Source organism: Patagioenas fasciata, chromosome Z, assembly GCF_037038585.1.
Source record: "Patagioenas fasciata isolate bPatFas1 chromosome Z, bPatFas1.hap1, whole genome shotgun sequence".
Taxonomy (NCBI): Eukaryota; Metazoa; Chordata; class Aves; order Columbiformes; family Columbidae; genus Patagioenas; species Patagioenas fasciata.
In genome coordinates this window covers 27217-52206 of record NC_092560.1, presented here as the reverse complement: position 1 = coordinate 52206, position 24990 = coordinate 27217, and the positions used below count along the sequence as shown (strand labels likewise).

The 24990-nt window shown below is 41.4% G+C and overlaps 1 protein-coding gene across 6 annotated transcripts; it reads right to left on the bottom strand.

Annotated features, from left to right (window-relative positions):
* Positions 1–1024: 1024 nt before the first annotated feature.
* MELK (maternal embryonic leucine zipper kinase) lies at positions 1025–24819 on the bottom strand. 6 transcript variants are annotated; one of them, XM_065860528.2, is made up of 18 exons: positions 24714–24819; positions 24084–24184; positions 23710–23795; positions 23132–23248; positions 22457–22600; positions 20929–20997; positions 19716–19808; positions 18477–18575; positions 16414–16482; positions 15770–15868; positions 14732–14818; positions 11899–12027; positions 10525–10671; positions 9300–9525; positions 6700–6793; positions 6089–6257; positions 3909–4012; positions 1025–1429 (listed from the first exon to the last, which is right to left on the bottom strand). In XM_065860528.2, the coding sequence occupies exons 2-18, from the start codon at positions 24145–24147 to the stop codon at positions 1252–1254; spliced, it is 1974 nt and encodes a 657-aa protein (XP_065716600.1). In that variant the 5' UTR covers positions 24148–24184; positions 24714–24819; the 3' UTR covers positions 1025–1251. The 6 variants fall into 6 exon arrangements, with proteins under 6 accessions (XP_065716600.1, XP_065716601.1, XP_071658176.1 ...); XM_065860529.2 differs by lacking the exon at positions 24714–24819 and adding an exon at positions 24491–24680; XM_071802075.1 differs by lacking the exon at positions 10525–10671.
* Positions 24820–24990: the final 171 nt, after the last annotated feature.

Here is a 24990-nt window from a genome sequence, read left to right as displayed (position 1 = left end):
CCATTACATCCTCCTCCTCCATCATATCTAGGTTAAAGTACTGTCACTAAGTCCTGATAGCTTGTGTGCAAAGGCCTTCTTCCCCTTATGTGTAAGGTGAACTCAATCTGATGCCAGTAAATCCAGTGTCGTGCAGACAATCCCATTATCAAAAAAGCCGAAATTGTGGTAGTGACACCAAGCATGGAGCCATGTGTTAATGGAGTGCACCCATCTGTTTCTTCTAATCACAGAATGTTCGGATTTGGAAGGGACCTCAAAAGATCATCTAGTCCAATGCCCCTGCTGGAGCAGGAACACTTAGACGAGGCTACACAGGAATGTGTCCAGGCAGGTTTTAAATGTCTCCAGAGCAGGAGACTCCACAATCCCCCTGGGCAACCTGCTCCAGTGTTCTATCACCCTCACTGAGAAGAAGTTTCTTCTCAAATTTAAGTGGAACCTCTTGTGTTCCAGTTTGAACCCATTACCCCTTGTCCTACAGTTGGTTGTCACCGAGAAGAGCCTGGCTCCATCCTCCTGACACTGACTCTTCATATATTTGTAGATATTAATGAGGTCACCCCTCAGCCTCCTCTTCTCCAAACTAAAGAGACCCAGCTCCCTCAGCCTTTCCTCATAAGGGAGATGCTCCACTCCATCTTTGTTGCCTTGCACTGGACTCTCTCCAGCAGTTCCCTGTTCTTCTTGAACTGACAGGCTCAGAACTGGACGCAATATTCCAGGTGCAGTCTCACCAGAGCAGAGTAGAGGGGAAGGAGAACCTCTCTGGACCTATTGACCACCCCACTTCTAATACACCCCAGGATGCCATTGGCCTTCTTGGCCACAAGAGCACAGTGCTGGCTCATGGTCATCCTGCTGTACTGCCCATGACTGGTAGAAGAGAGGAGAAAACCTGTGCACCTGATTCTCTCACCAGCTGTCCCTAGGTCCTGATGTATCTTTCTATTGCCTTTGGATTACAAGTCACAACCTCATCGCCACCTACATGAAAAACCAAGGGTCCTACCAGGCTAGGAAGTTTCCTGGTGATGTTGAAGAACATTTATTTAAAAATTGATACTAAAGGAAACATACAGAAGGCATATGTACAAAGAGGGACAGTCAAAAATCCAAGAAAGACATTAGATTTTTCAAATACAGCTGTGAATGTGACAAAGAATTACTTTTCTGAAAAGACTTTTCTAAAGCATTACAATGAAAGCCTCAACACAAACCTGCTGCTTTCTTAGCACATGCGTCAGCTAGTCACACTTGGCAGCTAGATAAGATGTCTTCCATCAGTCTCTTGTAGACCCATGCATCACCTTTAAGCCGTTGCCGCCTGATACCCACTACTTCAGGTTTACCAAGTTGACACACTTCTAACTCAAACTCCATAGTTACTTTGCCAAAATCTGACCGTGTTTGACATTTCAGGGTGTAACTGTACAAAACAAAGGAAAAAGGGAATAATCATTGAATTGTTTAATATTTGCTTTGGAATGCAATTATGAATTAATAAAAGCACTTCATAAAAATTATCCAATTGCTATTGCGAATACTGGGACATAACAAAGAATGTAGTGAACTGAGAGCTTTGAGTACATTAGTCCCAGAACACTATTGTTATGCCTCAGTACTAATATGTAGCATCAATGTTCTATCCAGTCACAGGAACCACTGCTAGCCCCAGACCCACATTCTCAGAGTGCAGAGCTGGAAGGATGGAGATGTTCCCATTTTTCGTAGACAAGACCACCCTCCCCTCTGTGGAGACCTTGTTTCTGAGAGGCTGGTTACAGCTCAGCTGGTGTGAAAAGTGGAAAAATGGAATGTGAAGTTTAAATCATTATATTGGGAGAAGGTGCTAATGCACAATTCAGTATCCTTCCAGATTTTGCTCTTGGAAATGCATCAGTGGTTATGCTTATCATTTAAATATGCAAGAACTTTAGAAAATGCATATTCTTAAGTGAGCACAACATTTCTTTCATGCATTAGGAAGTTAGGAAAAAGACATTAGGCTTGGACCAGAACTAGGAATCAATCCTACTCTTGGTACCTTAGTCTAAGTTAGTAAATCCTACAAATTAAAATAATCCATACAAAAGTGTGTGTATTCTGTGCAGCTTTTAAAATGCTGATCTCTTGGCTAGATGCTAATGTTTTAACTGCCAAGAACAAGGGTTAAAAGGTATCCACATTATCACAGTATCACAGTATGTTTGGGATTGGAAGGGACCTCAAAAGATCATCCAGTCCAATCCCCCTGCTGGAGCTGGAACGCCTAGGTGAAGTCGCACAGGAATGTGTCCAGGCGGGCTTTGAATATCTCCAGGGAAGGAGACTCCACAACCTCCCTGGGTAGCCTGTTCCAGTGCTCTGTTACCCTCACTGAGAAGAAGTTCTTTCTCAAATTTAAGTGGAACCTCTTGTGTTCCAGCTTGATCCCATTGCCCCTTGTCCTATCATTGTTTGCCACTGAGAAGAGCCTGACTCCATCCTCGTGGCACTCACCCTTTATATATTTATAAACATTAATAAGGTCACCCCTCAGTCTCCTCTTGTCCAAACTAAAGAGCCCCAGCTCCCTCAGCCTTTCTTCATAAGGGAGATGTTCCACTCCCTTAATCATCTTTGTTGCCCTACGCTGGACCCTCTCCAGCAGTTCCCTGTCCTTCTTGAACTGAGGGGCCCAGAACTGGACACAATATTCCAGATGGGGTCTCACCAGGGCGGAGTAGAGGGGAAGGAGGACCTCTCTCGATCTACTGACCACCCCCCTTGTAATACACCCAAGGATGCCATTAGCCTTCCTGGCCACAAGGGCACAGTGCTGGCTCATGGTCATCCTGTTGTCCACCAGGACCCACAGGTCCCTTTCCCCTACACTGCTCTCTAATAGGTCATGCCCCAACCTATACTGGAACTTGGGATTGTTCCTGCCCAGGTGCAGGACTCTACACTTTCCCTTGTTAAATTCCATCAGGTTATCCCCCGCCCAACTCTCCAGCCTCTCCAGGTCCCGCTGGATGGCGGCACAGCCTTCTGGCGTGTCAGCCACTCCTCCCAGCTTAGTGTCATCAGCAAACTTGCTGATAGTACACTCAATTCCCTCGTCTAAATCATTAATGAATATATTGAATAATATTGGCCCCAGTACTGACCCCTGAGGCACTCCACTAGATACTGGCCTCCAACTGGACTCCGTACCATTGACCACCACTCTCTGGCTTCTCTCTTTAAGCCAGTTTGCAACGCACCTCACTACTCTATTGTCTAGACCACACCTCCTCAATTTAGCTGTGAGGATGCTGTGAGGGACTGTGTCAAAGGCTTTACTGAAGTCAAGGTAGACCACATCCACCGCTCTGCCATCATCCATCCACCTTGTTAAATTCTCATAAAAGGCTATGAGGTTGGTCAAGCATGACTTACCCTTGGTAAAGCCATGCTGACTGCCCCTAATGACCCTCTTATCCCTGATGTGCCTTGAGATGGCACCAAGAATAAGCTGTTCCATTACTTTCCCAGGGACAGAGGTGAGGCTGACCGGTCTATAATTACCCGGGTCCTCCTTCAATTTGTCTGATTTGGTCATATGGCTGTACCCTAACTAACCTTTTGTATTTGCAATTTCACAAGAGACAGTCAAAATTCACATCAGATCTCTAAGAGTGACCTCACTATTATTGGTTGATATCTGTCAGTCAGAGAGCTCTACTAGAACTCAAATAACATTGTTTTGCATTGGGTAGACAAGTTTTATTGCACACATTCATTTAGTGTTCTGTACACTTTCTATAAAACTATTGTATTTTACAATGTGGGGCTGAGTAAGCAAGTTTAAATACTTCACTTGCTCAACTTTATTCACTTTATTTAGACAAATACAATTTGAAGTAATCATATTTTACACTTACCCCTTTTGAACATATTCCACATGCTTCTTTGAAAGAATGGTGATTATTTCATTCAACATCTGCTCTGGATTCTGTAGCTGAGTGGTGGTAACATTATAGTGTGCCTAAAAGTAGACAGTTCATTTAAAAAAACAAACAAACAAACAAAAAACACACCACAGAGTCAAGGAACAAAAAAATCTCTTAAAACTGAAGACATCATGAAAAGTTTCCATAAAGAAAGCTTTTGAACAGCTAGCCATACTGATAAATGCTTCGACTTCCCAAAATTATCACAATTAAGACATTGTAGTAGCAACAGGAACACTGAACAACAACTGCTGGACAATTAATATCGAAGCACATATGAACTATAATCCATCATAAAATCCAAATTAGCAGTGACGAGCCAGGTCAGCACAGAGGCTGTTAGAAGTCTCAAATGTAGCCAGAGGTGATTCTGGGAGGACCATAGAGGATGGCCACATGGCCTCCTGCACACCCCACCACCAGGACAGCATCTTGTCTGGTTGAGACCGAGCACCTCCAATATCAACCAACAGTGATGGCGTCAGGCAGTTTTTTTAGGACTAAAGCACCACCATATTAAAAATATTAAAAAGGGTAAGTTTCTACTCATAAGTTTACTGTTATAGGGGTTTTTATAATGCATCTAATACTTCATTTAGCAGACTTGTCCAATAAGTGACTTATTGAACAACTTTAAGACACCCATATGTAATGAAATTAATTCTATACCAGCTGTAACATGCTGCAAATGTTCTATCTAATCTGAAGTCACAGAAGCAGATAAGAAGACAAGATCATAAAATAGCTTCAGAAATGAACATAGGTTGAAGATGTAAACTCAGAGTAAAAGTCTCTGGTTCTTACAGTTTGCATTCAGCCTAAAATGTATACAACTCCCAACCATAACTTCTGTAACACTGAAATAAAATTCTATCTTCCTCTATTGTACTCCGGTGTCCCTAGACGTGCATCGGTAATTTTGCATATACTATTGTCAAGGGAAACCAATGCAGAATGATGAAATATTTTAGACACAGAAGATCTAGCTTTTGTTTCCAATTGCTCAGGTTCCCGAATTATTTGCACAATCTGGACTCCTATTTGATGAGCTAGTGAGGTTTATAGCCCAATATGTGTCCTGAACCGGTAAGACTGCCAGCTTGTGTCTGACAACTACCTCTTAGAAAAGCCTTCAGCTGGAATACAGTAGCTGAATTCCATTTACACAGGCTACTAAACACAAAATGATCCTTTGCAAGGCTCTTAATATATAGTAGGTGCCCCAACAGCTGCAACTCCAGGAGCCAGGCAGTTGAAGGTACACATAACTTATTTCTGTGGAACTGTTTATGCCGCCGTAACAGCCTTGCCACCTTCATGTTAATAATGTTTTTCAAACATGTCATCTACAGATGCAAGTATAAATTCCTCCTTGTAGAACTTTTGAATTATGCTAGTTGCTTTGGAGTGGTGTATAAAATTCTGTTCACTACACTAGTATTATGCCAATGCCATTTGGTGTGTATTCTACAAAACTATTACTAACCTCGTGAGTCAACTTTGGTACGTAAAAATTATTCATGCAATTTTAAAGTGCTCTGTGCAATGCACTACCTGAGGAACTGTTTTTTCTATGGTTACTTAAAGAAGAATAAGGAGCCAACTGGCTCTGGTACAGTGACATCAAAACTTTAAAAACCAGAAACAGTGTCAGAAATTCTTTCACAAGGTGTAGTTATTTAGGCTTTCAGTCTAATCTCAGCTTCTCTTGACATGTAAAGACTGTCTTGGAACAGATATATCACTAGTGAAACTACAGAAACCTAAGCCAGAAATGTTATCAAAATTATTATTTTTTTTTTCAGTGCAAAAGCTAGCAATATCTCTATACGAATAAGATGAGTGAAAAATTTTCAGTTAGGATAAGTAATAAAAAGCAATGGCCAGGCTCCTCCCTTGATCTGCTGGTGACTTGCGTGAGCCAACTAACACGAAATCTCTTGGCACCAAGTGGGATATAATCACATTAATGCATCCCCGTTAAGAGCAACTGCACTTTACTGCGGAATGCAGGCAAATCAGATCACAGAAGTTTCACAAGACCATTTCTAAAGGTCTTGGATGCTTTCAGTAATTATACTTTTCATGTAGGATTTGTACAGAAACCATACCTTAAGTTTCCTTGGACAATCTCTAGTAGATCGTTTCTTTTTGCTTGGAGTAAGCATTGTGATCACTTTATCTAAGCCTCTTTCAAGACTTCCAAATATTTTGGCTTTTCTCTTCTTTTGACTGCTATCCACATGAGCTAGGTTGAGACCTAATTCCACTGAATTACACCTGTTACATAAACAAATTAATTAGTAATTTTTCCTCAGTGTTTAGAAATTGGTTATTTCAGATATATCACTAAAATATACCAGACCCAACAGAATGAAGAAAACCAAAGCAAGCGCAGTGTATTATGAGAGTTTGTTTGAAAATCACTTGAAATTTGAAGCCAGAGATGTATGCAGAAACTGCAGCCCTTTGGAGAACTGGAATAAGAAGGAATTTACATCATGGAAAATAGGAATATATTTCAAAGGTAGTTGAGTTACATAGTTTTAAAACGCCTTTGCCTTCAGTGCTTTCTAGTGAATGTAGAAAGTAGCTTTAGTAAGGTTCATACCAAGCTAATGGAAATAACAGCTTGTTGTTATAAAAAGGCTTCCTAGGCAGTACGTGGATTAAAGCCGTGCTGCTCTAAATCAGAATTGTATATAAATAACTCGACATTTACCTTCTTTCAGGAAGAACCTCAGCTGGTGTTAATTCATCTGTGTTTGCTGGGTCTGTGGGTTTCTTAATTGGGGTGACTGTAGTGAACTGAGTCTCTGAAAGACACATCCACGCGAAAGCAAGTACGTTTTTACAATTAAGAAAAAATTCTCAGCAAGGATTTCTTGTTATTCATTTATTTTTGAAACCAGACCCCTTTTCTATCTGTATATTCAAAATTATACAATATGTTTTCAATATAACAATATTACCCCTACTCTACAAATAAAAACTGTGACTGGCTTCCCCAGGGCTCTACAAGTCAAGCCTTAGACCAACCAGTGCAGTTCAGTATTAAAAATTTGGAAAGGAAGAGGATTAGAATTGCTTTCTTACTCTTCCACTGATCCCAGAGTAAATACTGAGAAATTCACTGTGTCGAATAGTTGCATTCTTCATCAAACCACTTCCCTTACATAGAGGGTGTGTTTGTATAGCCACGTTTAACAACACACACTACATAACAGCCTAAAAAGTTCTGTTACCCACACATTGACAGAGTTCTGCAGAGCAAGGTTTTGAAATGTGCAGAAGCAAACACCAAGTGAAACAGTTTGCAAATTAGTTGTTACAATTGAATCCGAATTTGGAAGTTTCAGTCCTGTACAGAATTGCACCTGGCCTCAGACAATGACGATCTTGAAATTTCCAATGCATACTTCCATTTTTCTGTATCTAAGAAGGTATTATTACTACCTTTCCTGAATCAAAGATATTTCAATGAAACAAAGAATTAGCTTTTAATTGTTTAATCCTCAGAAATATCTAATCAAAATGAGCTGAAATGGTGTTTCTCTGTTACGCATTTCAGAAAGACTACCTACTTCTGCTTTTTCAATTTTCTATTAAGGCAAATTTCACTTGTTACCACATACCATCTTCAGACAAAAATCAAACTCAAACAATTAGTCTTCGTAGTCCACGTCATTAAATGAAACCTAATGAACCTAATGAAATTCAGCAAAGGCAAGTGTAGGGTGCTGCAACCAGGGAGAAACAACTCCAGGCACCAGTACAGGTTGGGGTTGACCTGCTGGAAAGCAGCTCTGCAGAGAAGGATCTGGCATTTCTGATGGACAACAGGTTGAGCATGAGCCATTGATGTGCCCTTGTGGCCAAGAGGCCAGTGGTGCCTGGGATGCATTATGAAAAGTGTGACCAGCAGGTTGAGGGAAGTTGTTCCTCTCCTTCTGCTCTGCCCTGGTGAGGTCCCATCTGGAGTTACTGGATCCAGTTTTGGGCTCCCCAGCTCAAGATGGAAAGGAATTACTGGAGAGAGTCCAGCACAGAGACACAAAGATGCTGAGGGGTCTGGAGCATCTTTGTGATGAGGAGAGACTGAGAGAGCTGGGGCTGTTCAGCTGGAGAAGAGAAGCTGAGAGGGATGTGATCAATGGGATCAATATCTCAGGGTGGGTATCAGAGGATGGACCAAACTCTGTTCAGTGGTGCCCAACACCAGGGTGAGGGGCAACAGCCACAGGCTGAAACACAGGAGGGTCCATCTGAACATGAGCAGAAACTTCTTTGCTGGGAGGTGCCAGAGCCTGGACCGGGCTGCCCAGAGCGGGTGCGGAGTCTCCTCCTCTGAGACATTCAAACCTGCCTGGACCGATCTGTGTGATCTGCTCTGGTGACCTTGTATGAGAAGGGCTGGACTGGGGTATCCACAGAGGTCCCTTCCAATTCCAACCACTCTATGATTCTGTGAAGTCCTTCACAAAAGATGGTATTAAACAGCAGTGTGTCCAAGATCCTTTATAACTTGAATGAGGCTGCAAAGACATGCTGTTTCTGAACAATGTTCCCTAGCATCTAAGAGTCTCCTACTATAACAGGTCTTTGGCATTTGAAGGACAGAGTTAGCATTTACAGTATGAACACCAAGGCTTTTATGTTAATGGATGAAGGGAATGTTAATATACATACAAGATCCATCATTTTTCATAACAGATTGGTCAGGCTGAGGACAGAAAATTCTGGTAATCTGGAAAAGCTGCCATAATTTAGACAGATTTCTGTGGTTTATCACATAACTGTAAGATTTATACATTGTTAACAGAAGCATTTTCACTGCCACTGGACTGTTACTGTGAAAACGCTGATATGCTACCATGAGGAATCCAGTTGGATTTCTCTTAGAAGAAGCGATAAAAGCAAACTTGACTGAAAGTATACCTTTCTATTCACTCAAGGAAAAAACAGCGTGTAGAAGAAATTGTGTTCTCAGCCTTCATGGACAAGTGGAACCAGATGCAAGTTTTACGAAAGTGGCACTTGACTCTGTGACAGAGTGTGGCAAAATGCATGCATGTTTGATACTGTAAGGAGCAACAACTTCTGTAATTAACATACAAGTAACATGGCCTCTTGTGTGGTCAAATCTCTTGCAGCACTTTACTATATATACTAGAAGAACCAAGCTGGTGAACGTAGCAAAAAAAGTAAAGTCTTCCAGAATCAGGTGTGTTGAATACACAACTATTCTGTCCATATCTGAATTTACAATAATTCCTAAGTAACACATATATTTAAAGTTTTCGTTAGTTACATTCAACATACCTTTGATGGCAGGTGCCTGAACAGGTATGGTTTGTACTTGTGTCTCCATCTGACTCTTTGCAAAAGGAGTCTTTGGAGCAGGAAGCGCAAAGGGCATTTCATTTCTTAAAGCTGATTCTGTACCAGAATTTTCTTTGTTTTTGTGCTTCTTTGATGCCACTTTTCTTGTCACTGGAGTTGACAGTGTGAATTCCGTAGCATCTAGTTGAACATCATGCCTTGAATGCTACGAAAGATGTGACAAAAGAAAAAAAAAAAAAAAAAAAAGAGGCATCCTTTGCTGTATTCTTATCACATTCAGGAATGTTATAGACAAGTAAATTATAAAAATCAATGCAGCTTCAAAATACCATACAATCCTTGCATATTCAGCAAAACAGTTAAAACTCTTCAGTCCTTCTGATTTCTTCTATAACCTCTTAATAAACATCAAGTAATTTGCCATTTATTTGTTCTTCCAAATTTTTCAGTTTGCACATCTAGGACTATTCCCCACCAGCTCATCTACACACATCTAAGAATTTTAATTTGGTTTGATTGTATAGTTTTAATTCTAGAATCATTTAGGTTGGAAGATACCCTCAAGATCTTAGTCCAACCATATCCTAACTCAAGCACTACCCATGTTCCTGAAAACCTCATCTCCATCTGTTCAACCCCTCCAGGGATGGTGACTCCTCCACTGCCCTGGGCAGCTTGTTCCTATGTCTGACAGCCCTTTCTGTGAAGAAATTTTCCCTAATATCCAATCTGAACCTCCCCTGGCGCAACTTGAGGCCATTTCCTATTATCCTGTTGCTTGCTATTTGGGAGAATAAGCAAGAGAAAATGCCTCTTTGCACTTTCTTGCCCATACAAACAGGATGAACTTCTTCAAAGACTTGTCCAGCTCTAGCCTAGCTCCAAGATCTTTTCTGCTCTACCTTATTCTTTTCCCATCAGTTTTAAAATCCCCATTGCCTCCTTTATTCATTCCCTATATGCTGTTTTTATGTAAATCAAATGTCAAAGCTCAAGTTCTCATCAAATGAATTGTGCTAGAGGAAGCCACTATTTATGTTCAGCTATATATTTAAAACATTTCTTTACTCAGTTTGTAACTCCCCTTGGCCAGGGTCCACCAAATGTTTAAACATGTAATAAGCTTTAAGTATAATGAAAATAAGATTTTTAAAACTTTAGAATAGTATTTTTTTAAAGGAACTGGTATTTATTCTTCAAACACCTGCTTTGTTCTGTGACTACTCAGAATAAATTCTTCTAACGGAGATTCTTCAGAGAGTGAAGCTGTTTCAGAAAATTCCATGGATCCAAATGCATGTGGCACTTCACTGCAGTCAGACACATCTTCATATGTCATAGCTTTTTCAGACTGAAAAGAAAGATTCAACTGAGATGATGCTACTGCACTTCGTGCACTTCACAAGGAAGATTTAATCAGAAAAATGTCACTGCAATCTAAATCTTACTTCTTTCCAAGTTCCTAATTATGGTATAACAGCTTGACGGCATCGCAACTATTAAACCTAGAGGACCTTCCCCATGATGACAGATACCACATTATGCATATTCAGCAACACTTACGATTCATAACCTGTTATGCAGCACTGGTAACTCTGGAATTCTCATAAACGACTTTGAAACGCAGATAAGTGAACTGAAATTACTTACATGCAACTGAATCAGATGTTTAAGAAAGCATTTATTCTGAGTGCTTGTCTCTATGCAGAGAAGAGCACATTCACATGGCTAGTTGACAATTTTACATAATTGTCTATAGTTTAAGGAGGAAAGTCTAACAGGAAGTCTGCAATTTTACTGAATGCTTGTGAGTTTGTCCAATATACAAGAGTATCACCAACATCACATATAGTTGCAAATCATATACGATACTGCAAGCAGTTTGGCAACTTTGGACAAGTTCTGAAGTGCCCTAGAAATTACAGGAAACACAGAAATAACCATAAAATATACAAAACCACTCAAGAATCCAGTTCATCAGGAAAACATCAGCAACATCTTTCCTTTACTCAAACAGAATTCTGTCTGGGATTGCATTTCAAAGGGAAACAGATGAGGAAGGAATGGGTCTCTCCACTTCGACCATCAGCTCACAAAATGTCCATGTCATCTCAAAGTAGGCTGCCCAGATGACATGCCAGGATGCTTTAGAAGAATTCACTTACTAAGCTATGCTAAATGCAACTAGCAAGGTACAAAAATATTTGGACACTACTGTGAGAGAATGCAGTAAGAAGGTAGGTATCACAGAGGAAAAACTGGAATGGTCACATAGGCCAGAAAATGGGCAATTTTAGTCCATTTCCATGAGTAGCCTAAGGGAGATACACTGCAGTACTCATAAGGTGCCATGTTCTCCCGGATAGTTACTCTGGTAATGTCAGTTCCTAGAAGCAGCCCAGCTTGTTAAAACATGCTGATGAGGAGGCTGAACTATTTAGTGACCAAGACTTTGCCTGACTGCACACATGTTCTCTTACTCATGTTTAGGGTACCAGTCCATTTTCCCACGCAGAACTTTGGTAATGCAGAGCAGCATTTTAATCAGTTTGTTGTTCTGTTGAATTCAAAAACTTACCTCTAGGACTACTGATTGTTTTGTACTGCTATGCCCTCTTAGAGACGGAACCCTTAAGCGAACACGCTTGCCATGAGCCTTCTTGGACTGAAGCAAGAGATATGTTGCTGACATTTGGTCATATTTCCACTGGGGGGAAAAAAAGAGAGGAATATTTTAATCTCCTTATTAGCAACATTTTAAGTATAAAGCTAGCTCAGCCTTCTGAAAACTTCTGTGTTTTTACAAGTTTTTCTAACTGATGTGAATCCTTCTTGTTTGATCACCTAAGTGTAGTTTCAGACTTCAGCTTATCCACACTATGTGTTTGAGATCAAGAAAACGGACTACGGTTATTGTTCTTTGCAAGTTAGGTTGTAGTATGCTCACTGCAGTGAAAACTAAGATTCTGGCTGCAGCTTATCTACTGAAGTGAATGGCAAAGCTATTCACTCAGTTTAGCTAATATTTCAAACAAAGTCTCAATTTTTTTTGAACTCTCCCCTCATTCTTCCCTCATGAGTGGCACAAAATTTTGCATGACTTTCAGCAACTCTGCTTGTGTGAGGAACATTGGCACAATGCTTGACAGGTTTGCAGCATATTACCATTAGTTTAAATTAGCTATAAAGGATTAGAAGTCCTACATAGAATCATAAAAGAGATGCTTGAGATCATCAAGTCCAACCGTTAAACCAACATTAGTAATAAACCATGTGAACCTCATCTTTATGTCTTTTAAGCCCCTTCAGGGACGGTGACTACACCACTGCCCTGGGCAGCCTGCTCCAATGCCCAACAGGCCTTTGGGGAAGAAATTGTTCCCAAGAACCAACCTCAGCCTCCCCTGGTGCAACTTGAGGTCATTTCCTCTCGTCCTGGCACTTGTTCCTGGGGAGCAGAGCCCGACCCCCCTGGCTCCAAGCTCCTTTCAGGCAGTTCAGAGATCAGAAGGTCTCCCCTCAGCTCCTGTTCTCCAGCTGAATCCCCCAGGTCCCTCAGCCACTCCCATCACATTTGTGCTCCAGCCCCTCACCACCGCTGTTCCCTTCTCCAAACTCACTCCAGCACCTCAAAGGCTTTCTTGTCATAAGGGGCCCAAAAGTGATCCCAGGATTCAAGGGCACATGCTGGCTCATGTTCAGCCACTGCTGCCAACACCCCCAGGTCCTTTTCCACTGGGCACTTTCCAGCCACTTCTTCCTGAGCCTGCAGTGTTCATGGGGTTGTTGTGACCCAAGTGCATGACCCAGCACTTGGTCTTGTTGAACCTCAGACAATTGGCCTCAGCTCAACAATCCAGTTGGTCCATATCCCTCTGTAGAGCCCTCCTACCCTCCAGCAGATCAACACTCCCACCGAACTTGCTGTCATTTGCAAACTTACTGTGGGTGCACTCGATCCCCTCATCCAGATACCTCATAAAGATATTAAATGAAACTGGCGCTAAAACTGAGCCCTGGGAACACCACTTATGACTTTACTAAAGTCCAGGTAGACAAATATCCACAGCCTTTCTCTCATCCACTAAGTGGGTGCACTTGTAGAACAAGATCAGGTTGGTCAAGTAGGACCTGCCTCTCATAAACCCATGCTGACTGGGCCTGATGGCTTGGTTGTCCTGTATGTGCCATGTGATGGCCCTCAGGATGATCTGCTCCATGACCTTCCCCAGCATCAGGGTCAGAGCGACAGATCTGTAATTCCCTGAATCCTCCTTCCAGCCCTTCCTGTAAATGGGTGTCACACTTGCAAAATTCCAGTCAATCAAGATGTCCCCAGTTAGCCAGGACTGCTCATAAATAGTTGAACGTGGCTTGGTGATCACCTCTGACAGCTCCATCAGCACCCTTGGGTGGATCCCACCCAGCCCCATAGACTTGTGTCTGTCTAAGTGGTGTAGCAGGTCACCAACCATTTCCCCTTGGATTACGGGGCTTCATTCTGCTCCCTGTCCCTGTCTTCTGGCTCAGGGGATTGTGTGCCTGGAGCTCTACTGGTCTTACTATTAAAGACTGAGGCAGTGAAGTACTATGAAAATGCCACAAACCTATGTGGACTTTTTGCCTTGTAGACAGATTATTCATACGACTACCTATAACTGAAGAACAAGTAGCATTAACTCCACAAATCCATCTTACGTATCATACACATTTTAAAAGTCTGTTTCTACAAGTTATGTGGAAACCTTAACACTTTTTCCAAAGCAAAAAACCCCATCACTGCTGCCATGTACAAAGAAGCAAAAAATTCAACTTCAAGGGAGAATTTTCAGATTCAGGTTAAACCTGGAGTACACATCATGTTTTAAGTCTCTTCTACAGTTTGCAATATCATTGCTAACATTCGTACAATTCTTCTAGAGGTAGTCAGTTCAACTTCTGTCATTTGTCTTCAAAAGTTACTAAACATTAACTTTTTTCAAAAATCAAGTATAGTAACCCCCAAAAAATGTGTTTTATAATCCAACTGGTTGGTGCTATTGAACCATTTCAAAGCAAAGAGTTAATGCAGCAAATGGCATCTGTTGCTCAACCACGAATTTCTAGAAGTCTATTTTGACTTTCAGAGATTCAGAAGGATTTTTCCATGATGGGAAGTGACCACAAGGTTTATGAAACACCACAAGCACAATTAAGGAAGAAAAAGAAAAAAAACAAAAAGAACTTCAGAACTGTAGCTATGGATAAATTCTGGAGTTCTGAAAGGGCTCCTTAATTCTGAAAAGTATTAAAAATTTCATATTTGAGAATGAGTATTAGCCTGTTAATTAACAGTTTATTAAATTTAAATTAAGTTTATTTACAGCATTACTATGTTTAATTACCATAAATTAGTGATATATACTACTTACCTCTGATATTAATTCCAATATACTCTCCCTGCTCTGTTTATGAAACACAGAAAGCTCCGTTACACAGTCTTCATCAAGATGTCCCAGCTGCAAGAACACAATAGATATTTGAAGCATAAGGCTTTCAATTAGTCTCACAATCCATATCTTACTGTGCCACTGTTGTGCAGCCCAGTGGCCTGATTTTAGACCTTGTATTTTCAATAGTTAGCATTGTACCTAAATACGGAACAGACCGAAAAACTCATGCAAGTTCAGCAACTTCACAGTCTGGCCCTCCTCTAGGCAAGCAGCTGTGAATTCAAATAAGAAAGCCTGGCAGCCGGTCAGGTTTTTGCTAGAATGGATGCTACACTTTCATCTCTGCTTAAATATTCAAAGCTACTAGACATGCATTTTTCTAGAGCCAGACAGCACTAGACGCTGTCGGCACAATAAAGCTCTTCTTAATCTGGAGAAACAGTGGCATCCAGTGGGCAAAGGCAGACATGGCCTGCAAACATTCAGGAACTTCTCACAACTTGCAGCTGACAGCTAGATTTTTTTTCCTCTCTATATCACCTTAGTCTCTTATACAAGTAAAAAATGACAGAGACACGGCTCAAACATACTTTCAATGTGGTAAAATTTTTATTCACACTATCAATTTTCAGTGAGGGCTAGATACAAGATAAGCCATAATGATGTTTAACATGCTCTCCAGAACATTTGCGTTTTGCACCTTTAGTGAAGTATTGACCAAGCAGCCTGAAGAGACAGCTGCTCATTCATACACAGAAAGATTTCACATTTTGATGAGAAGTCAGTTATTTTGCAAATTCTGCACCAGTTGCAGAATACAACAAAAACACATCTGAAATTCCTCAAGAGAAATCAGGAGAAAGTAATAATGTTTGGACAGCAAGAAGAATCAGGAAGGAACCATCTTCAAAGTTCATCTTTGGAGAAATGTCTTCACACCCTCATGCTGCGAGGACAGTAGTAAGCCCAGGAAGATTACATTATATACTGTAATATTCATCTGACAGGCGTACTTACTGGGTATTTACTTTGCCACTGAACAGCATCAGAATAACCTTGCAGGAGCCAAGGGTGCCTTAATAAATGTTTGACTGTAATTCGCTTCTTTGGGTCCACCTAGTAAGCGATAAAAATCAAGCTGATACTTAAATCATGGAGAATAAATGAAGAAACAGTTTGTCTTCTAATCAGAATTTTAGGGAGATTAGAAGCTCAAATGGAAACGGATACTGTCTCATAGCTTCACCAAAAGGAAGGTCAAACACACAAGCTATGAAAAGCATATACAGAACCTACAGTTACTATAAATGTTCCAGGAATATTTAGCATTGGATAGATTGCCTATTATGTAGCTCAAGCGCATGTCCAGCCTGTTTAACTTGGTTGATAAAACAGCTTTTATCCATGTAGCACAATTAAGAACAAGCAAATGCAGGCTACCTGAAGACTTTGTTTCATCATTAAGCAAAGTTTAAATATTTCCTATACAAAAATCACTCTTCTCAAAGAATTTTCAGCAGAAGGTAATATTAAGTTTTTCTTCAAAAATTTGTTAGAACTAGATTTCTTTAAACAGTGAATGTTTAAATCTTTTGTTGTATCAATGTTTTGCCCTATGCAATAGTATTCATAGACCTATTGAACAGAAGCGATGCCTTTACCTGCAGCATTTGGTTAAGTAGTAGTGTACTGCTAGGAGAGAGCCACTTTGGAATACTGTATTTTCCTCTCTGCAGAAAAGAAGGCAATTTAGAATGAACCTTGAACAGCTAGCTCAAAAAGAATTGCTATATTACTCAGATGTTGTCTGTGGACAAAAAGGAAGAACAGCAGGCACATGCAAACTAAGTTTTAAGAAACACTTGGATAAATTTAATAGTAGTACTAAACCCCAGCTGTATTAGTAAGGAAAACGCCATGTTTGAATTATTAGCTGAGGTTTCCACCCACTCAGCTTGTGTGACATTTCCAGCTCAGTCCACTTTTGCAGCTAAACTGCTCCTTACCCACTGCTTTGTTTTATCCTATCAACTCAATACTGATGTTTTAGAAATGTAAATATGTTGGGAGCATCGACAAATTATATTAACACTTTGAAATGTGAACAATCATTGGAGTCACTACTTTTCATATACTAATAATAAATCATCCTCAACATTTAGGTTACATCTAGTGATAGAGTTTAGATCTCTACTCACTGTAGACAGGAAAAACGTTGCAGATCTAACAGATAAGTTTCTATCATATTATTTACTGGCACTTTTATAATTCTTGATTAGAAGAAAATTGAAAATGGCTTTCAGATTTGAGGTACAACAACAGTAGGCAAGAAACAAACCAAATTCACCATAGAGGATCATTTCCTTCTCAATGAAAATGGAGAAAAATAAATACAAAACAGTAACCAGTCATTGTGAAATAGCGTAACTATCAATTTGTCATGGTAGTTTTCTTTCTACAAACAAGTGCGTCAATAACAAAATGCCTGGCTTGTATGCAACATTTCTAAGCAGGGTAACCTGTGATGTCAAAGCAATACATAAAGAATTTAAGTTACATCTTTACAGACACTACTAATGAGCTATTTATAAATAGTTTGTAGGCTGTTTTGTAACACAGTTTTACTCTGAAACAAACCCAAGTCAAGCAACGCACGTGATCTGCATTTTGTTTGTCCTTTTCAACTCAAGATACTTTATGATTATGCAAGTAGGACAGTCATAACATTTTAACAGTGACTCATCCGAGTATCAGGACTTTTACATGATCTCCTTGGATCAGTTAGCCATTGCTTCCTTTATTTCAAGTTCTTTTCAACAGCTCAGACTGAGCTTCCTACAGATCTTCTGTCAAAGTGCTCAAGCCCACCCCAATTCCAGACTAAAATTCCATGCTGTTTGATTAACCAGTCCTGCACTTTATAGAGCTCTGGCTTACACACTCCAAATCACTCCCTGAGCAGATCGGCTGTCAGTTGCCTCCTACCAGAGTGGTCCTTGAGCACCCTGTTTTAGGGCTTTTTTTTTTTTTTTAGACATATCAGACTCTGGGTGAGGGAGCGAAAAAGAGATAAAGGAAGCCAAAGACCTTACCCAACACAGCTACTCCTCACCCCACTCACTTAGTGGAAGCTTTACCAACATAAATTTTATGGCAGCTTAGAAGTGGTTGGTAGGGTTATGTGTGGGATGTGAAACTGCAGCTGTTCAAATGCCCCATGAGGATTTTACAGGGAAACAGAACCATCTACTGAATTCTACTGCTTACTGTTTATTCAACCTTTTCTTTTGATTAGGTTGCCTCCTCATTCTGGAGGGCAAAATCATGATAGCAAATGCAAAATCCTGCTTTTCCTAGACATGAGAATAGTTGACATTTAAAAACATTATTTTTGCTAAATCAAATGAAATATTTTCAATTCTATTCCGTATTATATAGTGAGAAGCCAGATAAAGACTCAGAAACAAAAATCCATGCTTCTCCTGAAACTCAATTTCCTACCATGTTATAGAACTGAGCTAGAGTACAGCGAAGACAGACTGAGGATGGAAATAAACCCACAAAAAATATTGATAGGAAAACTGGCAAAGTGTAACAAAATTCAGCAGATATGCCCTTTTGTCCAAGGCATGGCTGAACAGGTTCTGCCATCAGAAAAGCAAAGCCCTCTCGTAATGATTACCAATGTCTCTTCCTAGTGTATTCTAGCACCATCAATACCTACCATTATCTTCCTGTAGACAGCCATGACATTGTCATCATCAAAGGGGAGAAAGCCACACAGCAGAGCATACAGCAGTACTCCCATGCTCCAAATATCTGCCTAAAAAATAAAAGCAAGTGGAAGTTCATGACCGTGATCTATCTAAAATGGCTTACAGACAGGTAATACTGTCCTCTTCGGCAAAGCTCACATACGTACACCTAATGAAAAGTAGGTTCCTTCATTCTGGACAGAACTCTTACATTCCAAGTGAAAGCACAGAACCCAAATTCAATGTTCAATTTAGTCAGGCTAGAGCAAGCTAGAGCACCAATATCCTCTCCTTAGACCACCAAACTGCTGCATTACTATCAATCTACAAGGATTTCATTGGCAAAAATGAAATCAAACTCAAGACAATGGATTTCGTATGGTAACATATTACAGACTACAGTAGCTGTCAGCACAGTTACAGTCAACTTCAGAGCCCTATTGCTTCTTCTCTGTATAGGCATGACAAGGTACACCTGCTCATACAACCTCATACTGTAATTCCCACTTGGACCGTAAAGAAAAAGGGGCTTGAAAAGCACCGGACTTCACGGAAAACAAGACAAACAAAAAAAAGAAAGCAGGAGTTAGATGCCAAGGGTTGGGGACAGCAATGCAAAGCCATGTAGAAAGAAAAAAGACTGACTGCAACAGCCCAGCAACTTAGGAAGTTTGAGGGGATCGTGACTGCAGCATTTTGGATGACAAAGGCAAACAGCAGTTCCTAGTGTTTCCAACGTGGAATCAAAGCTGGATAAATGCCACCTTTTTTATTCTCTCAAATTTCACTACACTGTGCAGTACAAAGACAGCAAGTTTTGATACACAAATTTCAAGACAAAGACAGTCCTGGTAAAGCATACAAGACACTGAGGGGACACAAAAATTTACAAGAGTTTGGTAATAACAAATTGCTGTTTCAAAGAATGTGCAGTAGGTAGAAGTTCAAGTTGCTGTTTTGTACACCACTGAAATATGGAGCAACTAACATAGATAGCAAAGGACTAGGCAGAGACAAACTAGCCAGCTACATGATCTGTGGCCAAGAGCACCATGTGTGACTCCAGACTGTGACTTCTCAGAACTACTGAAGCAATGTTATCCAGTGGCATTCAGAAGAGAAACCAAGTGAGCATATCTGAACCTCATCACCTCTAAATACACAGGAGAAAAAAAAAAAAAAAACTAATACAAAACTGTGCTACGTACCTCTGAGCCAATATATGCTTTGCCCTGAATCAGCTCTGGTGCTGCATATGCTGGGCTTCCACAGCATGTGTTCAGATGGTAATCAAGGCCACCCTAGAGTAATAAAAAACCCCAATCATACAGAAGCATTGGCTTTCATACAGCTTAAGTCTTCCAGCAACAACATGTTAGCAGCCTCAGAGGCTTCATTCTCCTCTGCTGTGCATCTACATTCCCCTTATATTTTGCTTTGATATAATATACGGCTTCACTAGGCAAAAATTGTCTAAGACCATGAGCATCCTGTAAATGTGCAGACCTCAAGCTGCTCATTCATCTGTTATCCTAACAGGCTTTTCTGCAGCCACTCCTCTGATAAGAATACTTTCCTTTGTGACTGCGAAGAGAGAGGGAACTTAGATGAAGTGAACCAAGAGCTACTGGGAATGAGGTTAGCTGGTTATTTGTACCAATATTTAATGCAATAATTGATGAAGAAACACTAGAAATTCTTCCTTGTTAACACCATGTTATAACTTTGCCTGGGCTTTGTTCTAAGCAGACCAGCAAAAGACAACATTATACCACCAAGATGATAGTCTAATAGTCTTGATTGCCTGCAAGATGCTAACTTAAGTAAAATGATCTGAGGACAAGTAACTGTCTTTGGATCAGTAAGATCTTCTTCCTATTAAATTATTTCTCAACAGCACACACCTCACATGTCAAGCTGACAAACTGAAAGGGCTTCTAGAAACCAATTTTAGACTCAGGAAACAACTCAGTACAAGCATTTGTAAATATAACTGGAGTAAACTATTTAATCAATCCACAATCTCTATATACATGCAAAAATTACATCTGAAAAAAAGACATACATAATTGAAGTTTATTAAGGAAAAACACACACACCAACATAAGCTTTATATCATGGGCTTTTATATGTGAGAGCAGGTGCTATACATACAAGGTGATCTTTGCCTTAGATTATGATAAAAGATTAAGTGTAAGAGCAGAAAAAGATCTAACAGTCTGGGCATAACACACAGTCAACTACCGTCTCAGACAGTTAAGGCCCTACCAAGTAACTAGAGATCAGATTACAACTATGCAAACAGCTCAAATTTAGGTTCTTTGGGTCTCAGCGTTGCACTCCAAAGTCACACATGCATTCTTTTATGTGTGTGCAGTAGCTGATTCAGCTCTACTCTTTGAAAGCAACTGATACACTTACCTTTGGCTTTGCACAAAGTCCAAAATCTATTAGCTTCAAATTATGGTCCTCATCAATCAGTAGATTTTCCTGGTGAAAGAGAAAGTAGTAACGAATGTTTTCATAACCCAAGGAACCACGTTTTCTTTCACCTGGTTTCTTCTTGTCATTAGCAGCTAGTATTTAGCTAAAGCTCTCCTCTAGAGATTGTGATTGGTTCCTAATGAATATATCCCATATTTCAAATGGGGAATACTAGCGCTTATCTGCTGAGAAGGGCCTGGCAGTGGGGATTTGCTAGACAGAAAGCTGCATGTGAGGCAATAGTGTGCTCTGGCAGAAAAGGTGGCCAGCAACATCATGGACTGTATGGAAAGGAGAACAGCTAGTAGTTTGGGGTAAGTTACTCAAGTTCTCTGCTCAGCACAGCTTGAAGAGTGCATCTGGCTTCTGCCCTCCAAGCACAGGAAAGACATTAACTGAGGAAAGCTCAGTGGATGGCCACTGGTCTGCTCAGGGGGCTGGAGCACTCGCTTAGTGAGGAGAGGCTGAGGGAGAAATGATTGTTCAGCCTGTAGACAAGAAATCCTAAGCGGACACCTCAGGTTAGCCTTTTCATGCAGACAACACACATTAAGACATGTTCAGACTGGAAATAAGGAAAAGTGTTTCTCCTCATAGGGACAGTGGAGAGTGGAACAAGCTGCCCAGAAATTGCACCTCCTCATCCTTGGGAGAAGTGAAATATGTGACTGGATAAAGCCCTAAGAAGCCAGGTCTGACACTGGTTTTGAGCAGGAGGTTCAAGCAAAAGCCTCTAGAATTCACTTCCCACCCAAGCTATGACATGACCCTATGAATCTATCAGCTCTCTAGCCACAAGGCAACTCCTTCCAAAAGGTACGTGTAACACTTTGTTTGAGGAAAAGTTTTTTGGGGACAGATTTCATGAGCTAAGAAAATGCCTGTGCACTAAGAATTTGCTTTTCTGAGAAAGATCAGCATTTCTGAAAATACAGATTTCTGACCTCTTCAAGGAGAAATGGACTCAAGTCTTCCATTCTCTAAACCTATGCTTAAACTCTGCAATGACAAAAAAGCCACACAATGAGTCCAGTACCAGGTGTCTCCCTCAAAACTCTGTCTAGCCATCACTTGTTTAAAGTATTAGTGTCACATTTTGCTTTGGATATGAAAACAGAATGGTCTGCACAACAGACTAGCACCATAAAGACTCCCTTCAGGTACAAGCCAGAGTAAGTGGGATAATAAAAACGCCTAAGCAACACTGAAAGGCAGATCCGTGTCTTTCCTCCACTCCCAACTGGAGTGTACTGTTCTGCTTCTCTTTCAGAGGAAGATCTTTCCTCAGATACAGTCAATGAGAAACATAGTAGCAAGCAGAAATAATACACTTTCAGAAGATATTGGACAGAGAGGTCTAAGCACAAGAGAACAGAGAAGGTATAAGTTACTCTGATCTCCAACGGAGAAATAAAAATCAGTGTTCATCATTATTTGAGCAAATCTGACTACTATTCAGGCTTACTGGTTTGAGATCCCTGTGAGCATATCCCTGACTGTGAACATATGCAATTGCTGAAACAATCTGACGAAAAAATACACGGGCTTCTTCTTCTGAAAGGCGGTCCTTAGAAATAATATAGTCAAACAGCTCTCCTCCAGGACAGTACTGCATGAAGACAGGAAGAAGAGAATGCATTTAGAACACAGTAATGAAATCTAAACAAGAGCACTGGACAGCAACTAGAGGACACACTTCCCTTCCTTCTCCTTTACCAGAGGAGTGCCCAAGTGCCCCACAGCATGCCCTAGGCCAGCACTGCAGCAGACCAAACATGCAGAGGAATTCGACCCTTGCGTGACGTCTTGCAACAGATACATCACACTAACATCACAGGTGACACAAATTGCTCAGGAGGTGACAACCATACGGGACATCTGCGGTCCTGAATATCCTGCTGATGGCATTTTAAAATTACTAAAGTAGACGTAGGAGTTAAAGTTATTTCACTTTTTGTAAACAGTGAAGATCACCTTTATAAGAGAATACAGAACATATTACCGGCTTCATTTTTAAACTACAGCATCTTGAACACAGTGGTCATTGAGATAATTTTTTAACATGGTTTCATCTAAACTCTTATCTACCACTACAGCTAAAACCTGGAACCTTTTCCATGGAGGAAAAACCACTTCTTACCTCTAAGACCATGAATATTTTCTTGGATGTCTCTATTACATGATACAAACGGCAAATATGCTGGTGACTCAAGTTCTTCATGGCATCAATTTCAATTTTAACACGAGGCAAGTCATCCTAAGAGACCACAACAAAAAGCTATGAAAATGCGAATTACTTTGACAGCCTGTACATCACAGTAAGCATCAGAGCATTGTGCAACACTAACTTTCACAGAATGTATATGACAGTATACAATTCAACTTCTCAAATTCAATCCAGCAACAGCTCTGCCATTACTCCCCTACAGTTCTGGCATACTGGCCAGCAAAACCCAGAGGGACAGACATAAATAAATAATATTCTCATCAGCATTCTGTTTGCACTACTGTAATAATCTTTAACTTTCTCAATTTTACAGCCAGAGAATGCTGCCCTCTACATAAGAGGCACAAAATTGGTGGTCTTCTGTCTACAGCATTCATCAATAGCCAACAGGACAAGTAGGCACCATTTTGACATGTCAAACCGCTGTGTTCTTGAGAACTCCACAAGAGCAGCAGAGGATGCTATCAAGTTTTAAGTGTCTTTTGGCTTACCCCTAGAGCAAGTTTGTCCATGATCTTTACTGCAACTTTTTCACCGGTGAGAAGATGTCGCGCAAGTTTTACCTTTGCAAATCCGCCTAGAATTCGAAAAGGAGACATTTAAAGTGCAGTGTGATGACATGCTTTCTTGTCTGTACGCCCAGTTACACTGGAGTATCTAACATCCACAGTGTGCAGTGTCTTCATTAGAGGAAAGGTGACTACTGCTACCAACTTCCAATTACATTTTCAAAGTTATGGCCCCCAAAATACACACATGAAACATGACCTATATATTCTGCAATAACAGCTAATCTTTACTCTGAGAAATACTATAATGTTAGACAGATTGTACATACCCGTTCGTATTCACAGATTATACCTACCTGTTCCAATAGTTTCACGTAACTCATAGTACTTGAGAATTTCATCATAGTCCCCTACAGCCATTCTGAGAGGAACAGGGACCTGCAGTTCTTCTCAGCACCTGCAAGCAGAAAGCATAGCCAGTGTTCATGCTTTTCCACTCTGAGCAGACCTGCAGAATCTGAATTTTGCACATTTGCTGCAGCACCAGCAGTGGGGTGACCTGCCTTCCCCGCCAAGTGCTGCACGTCCAGCAGCAAATTCACGAGGGGAGTCAGATCGAACACCAGCGGCTTCCAGGCCCCCGCCCCCGCCAGCGCCTGGCAGCCAGAGCGGGCAGCTGCTTTGCAGCAGTAACAACAACGGCTCCGCCGGTTTCCTCCTCAGCGGACACACCGCAGCGACCCTCTCCCTTGGCGGACAGCACCTTGGTGGCAGCCCAGACGAGAGGCGGCTCTGGGCGCTGCTCCCACGCCACCCGCAGCCCGACTCCGCTGCGGATCTGTCCGGACCTCCGGGCTGCGAGGCGAGAGGCGCCGGGTGTTCCCGGCCTCCCTGGGACCCTGCCGCCGAGAGAAAAGCGAGAAGCCCCGAGGTCTCTGACCAGCACCGGGGACTGCGGGGAGCGAGGGACCACGAACAACACTCACCGCCTGGGCAGCCGCCTCCCAGCGCAGCCGTTACCGTTCAAATCTCCCGGCCACGGCGGCCAAGGGGCCAATCACCGCGCAAGGGGAGCGGAACAGTCGGGAGGCGCCGTGCATGCTGGGAGGTAGGCGGAGAGGGCGCTGAGGAGCCAACGGCGCCATGGGGCGAGGATTCGTGCAGCGATCCCGCTGCCGACAGGAACGGGCTTCATCGCGCCCGGTCCCGACACAGGCGGAAAACAGCCTCCGAGCCCACCGGGGGAGCCGCTGCCCCAACAGC

What these genes read in the sequence shown, in the direction of transcription:
- MELK (XM_065860528.2), bottom strand. Translation starts at nt 24,147, where the DNA reads ATGGCTGTAGGGGACTATGATGAAATTCTCAAGTACTATGAGTTACGT. An exon ending in AAGCATATATTGGCTCAGAG is followed by an intron (nt 18,576 to 19,715) that starts GTACGTAGCACA and finishes TTTATTTTTTAG; the next exon opens with GCAGATATTTGGAGCATGGG. An exon ending in GTAGTCACAGAACAAAGCAG is followed by an intron (nt 9,526 to 10,524) that starts GTGTTTGAAGAA and finishes CATCTTTCGTAG; the next exon opens with CATTCAAGGCATGATGTTCA.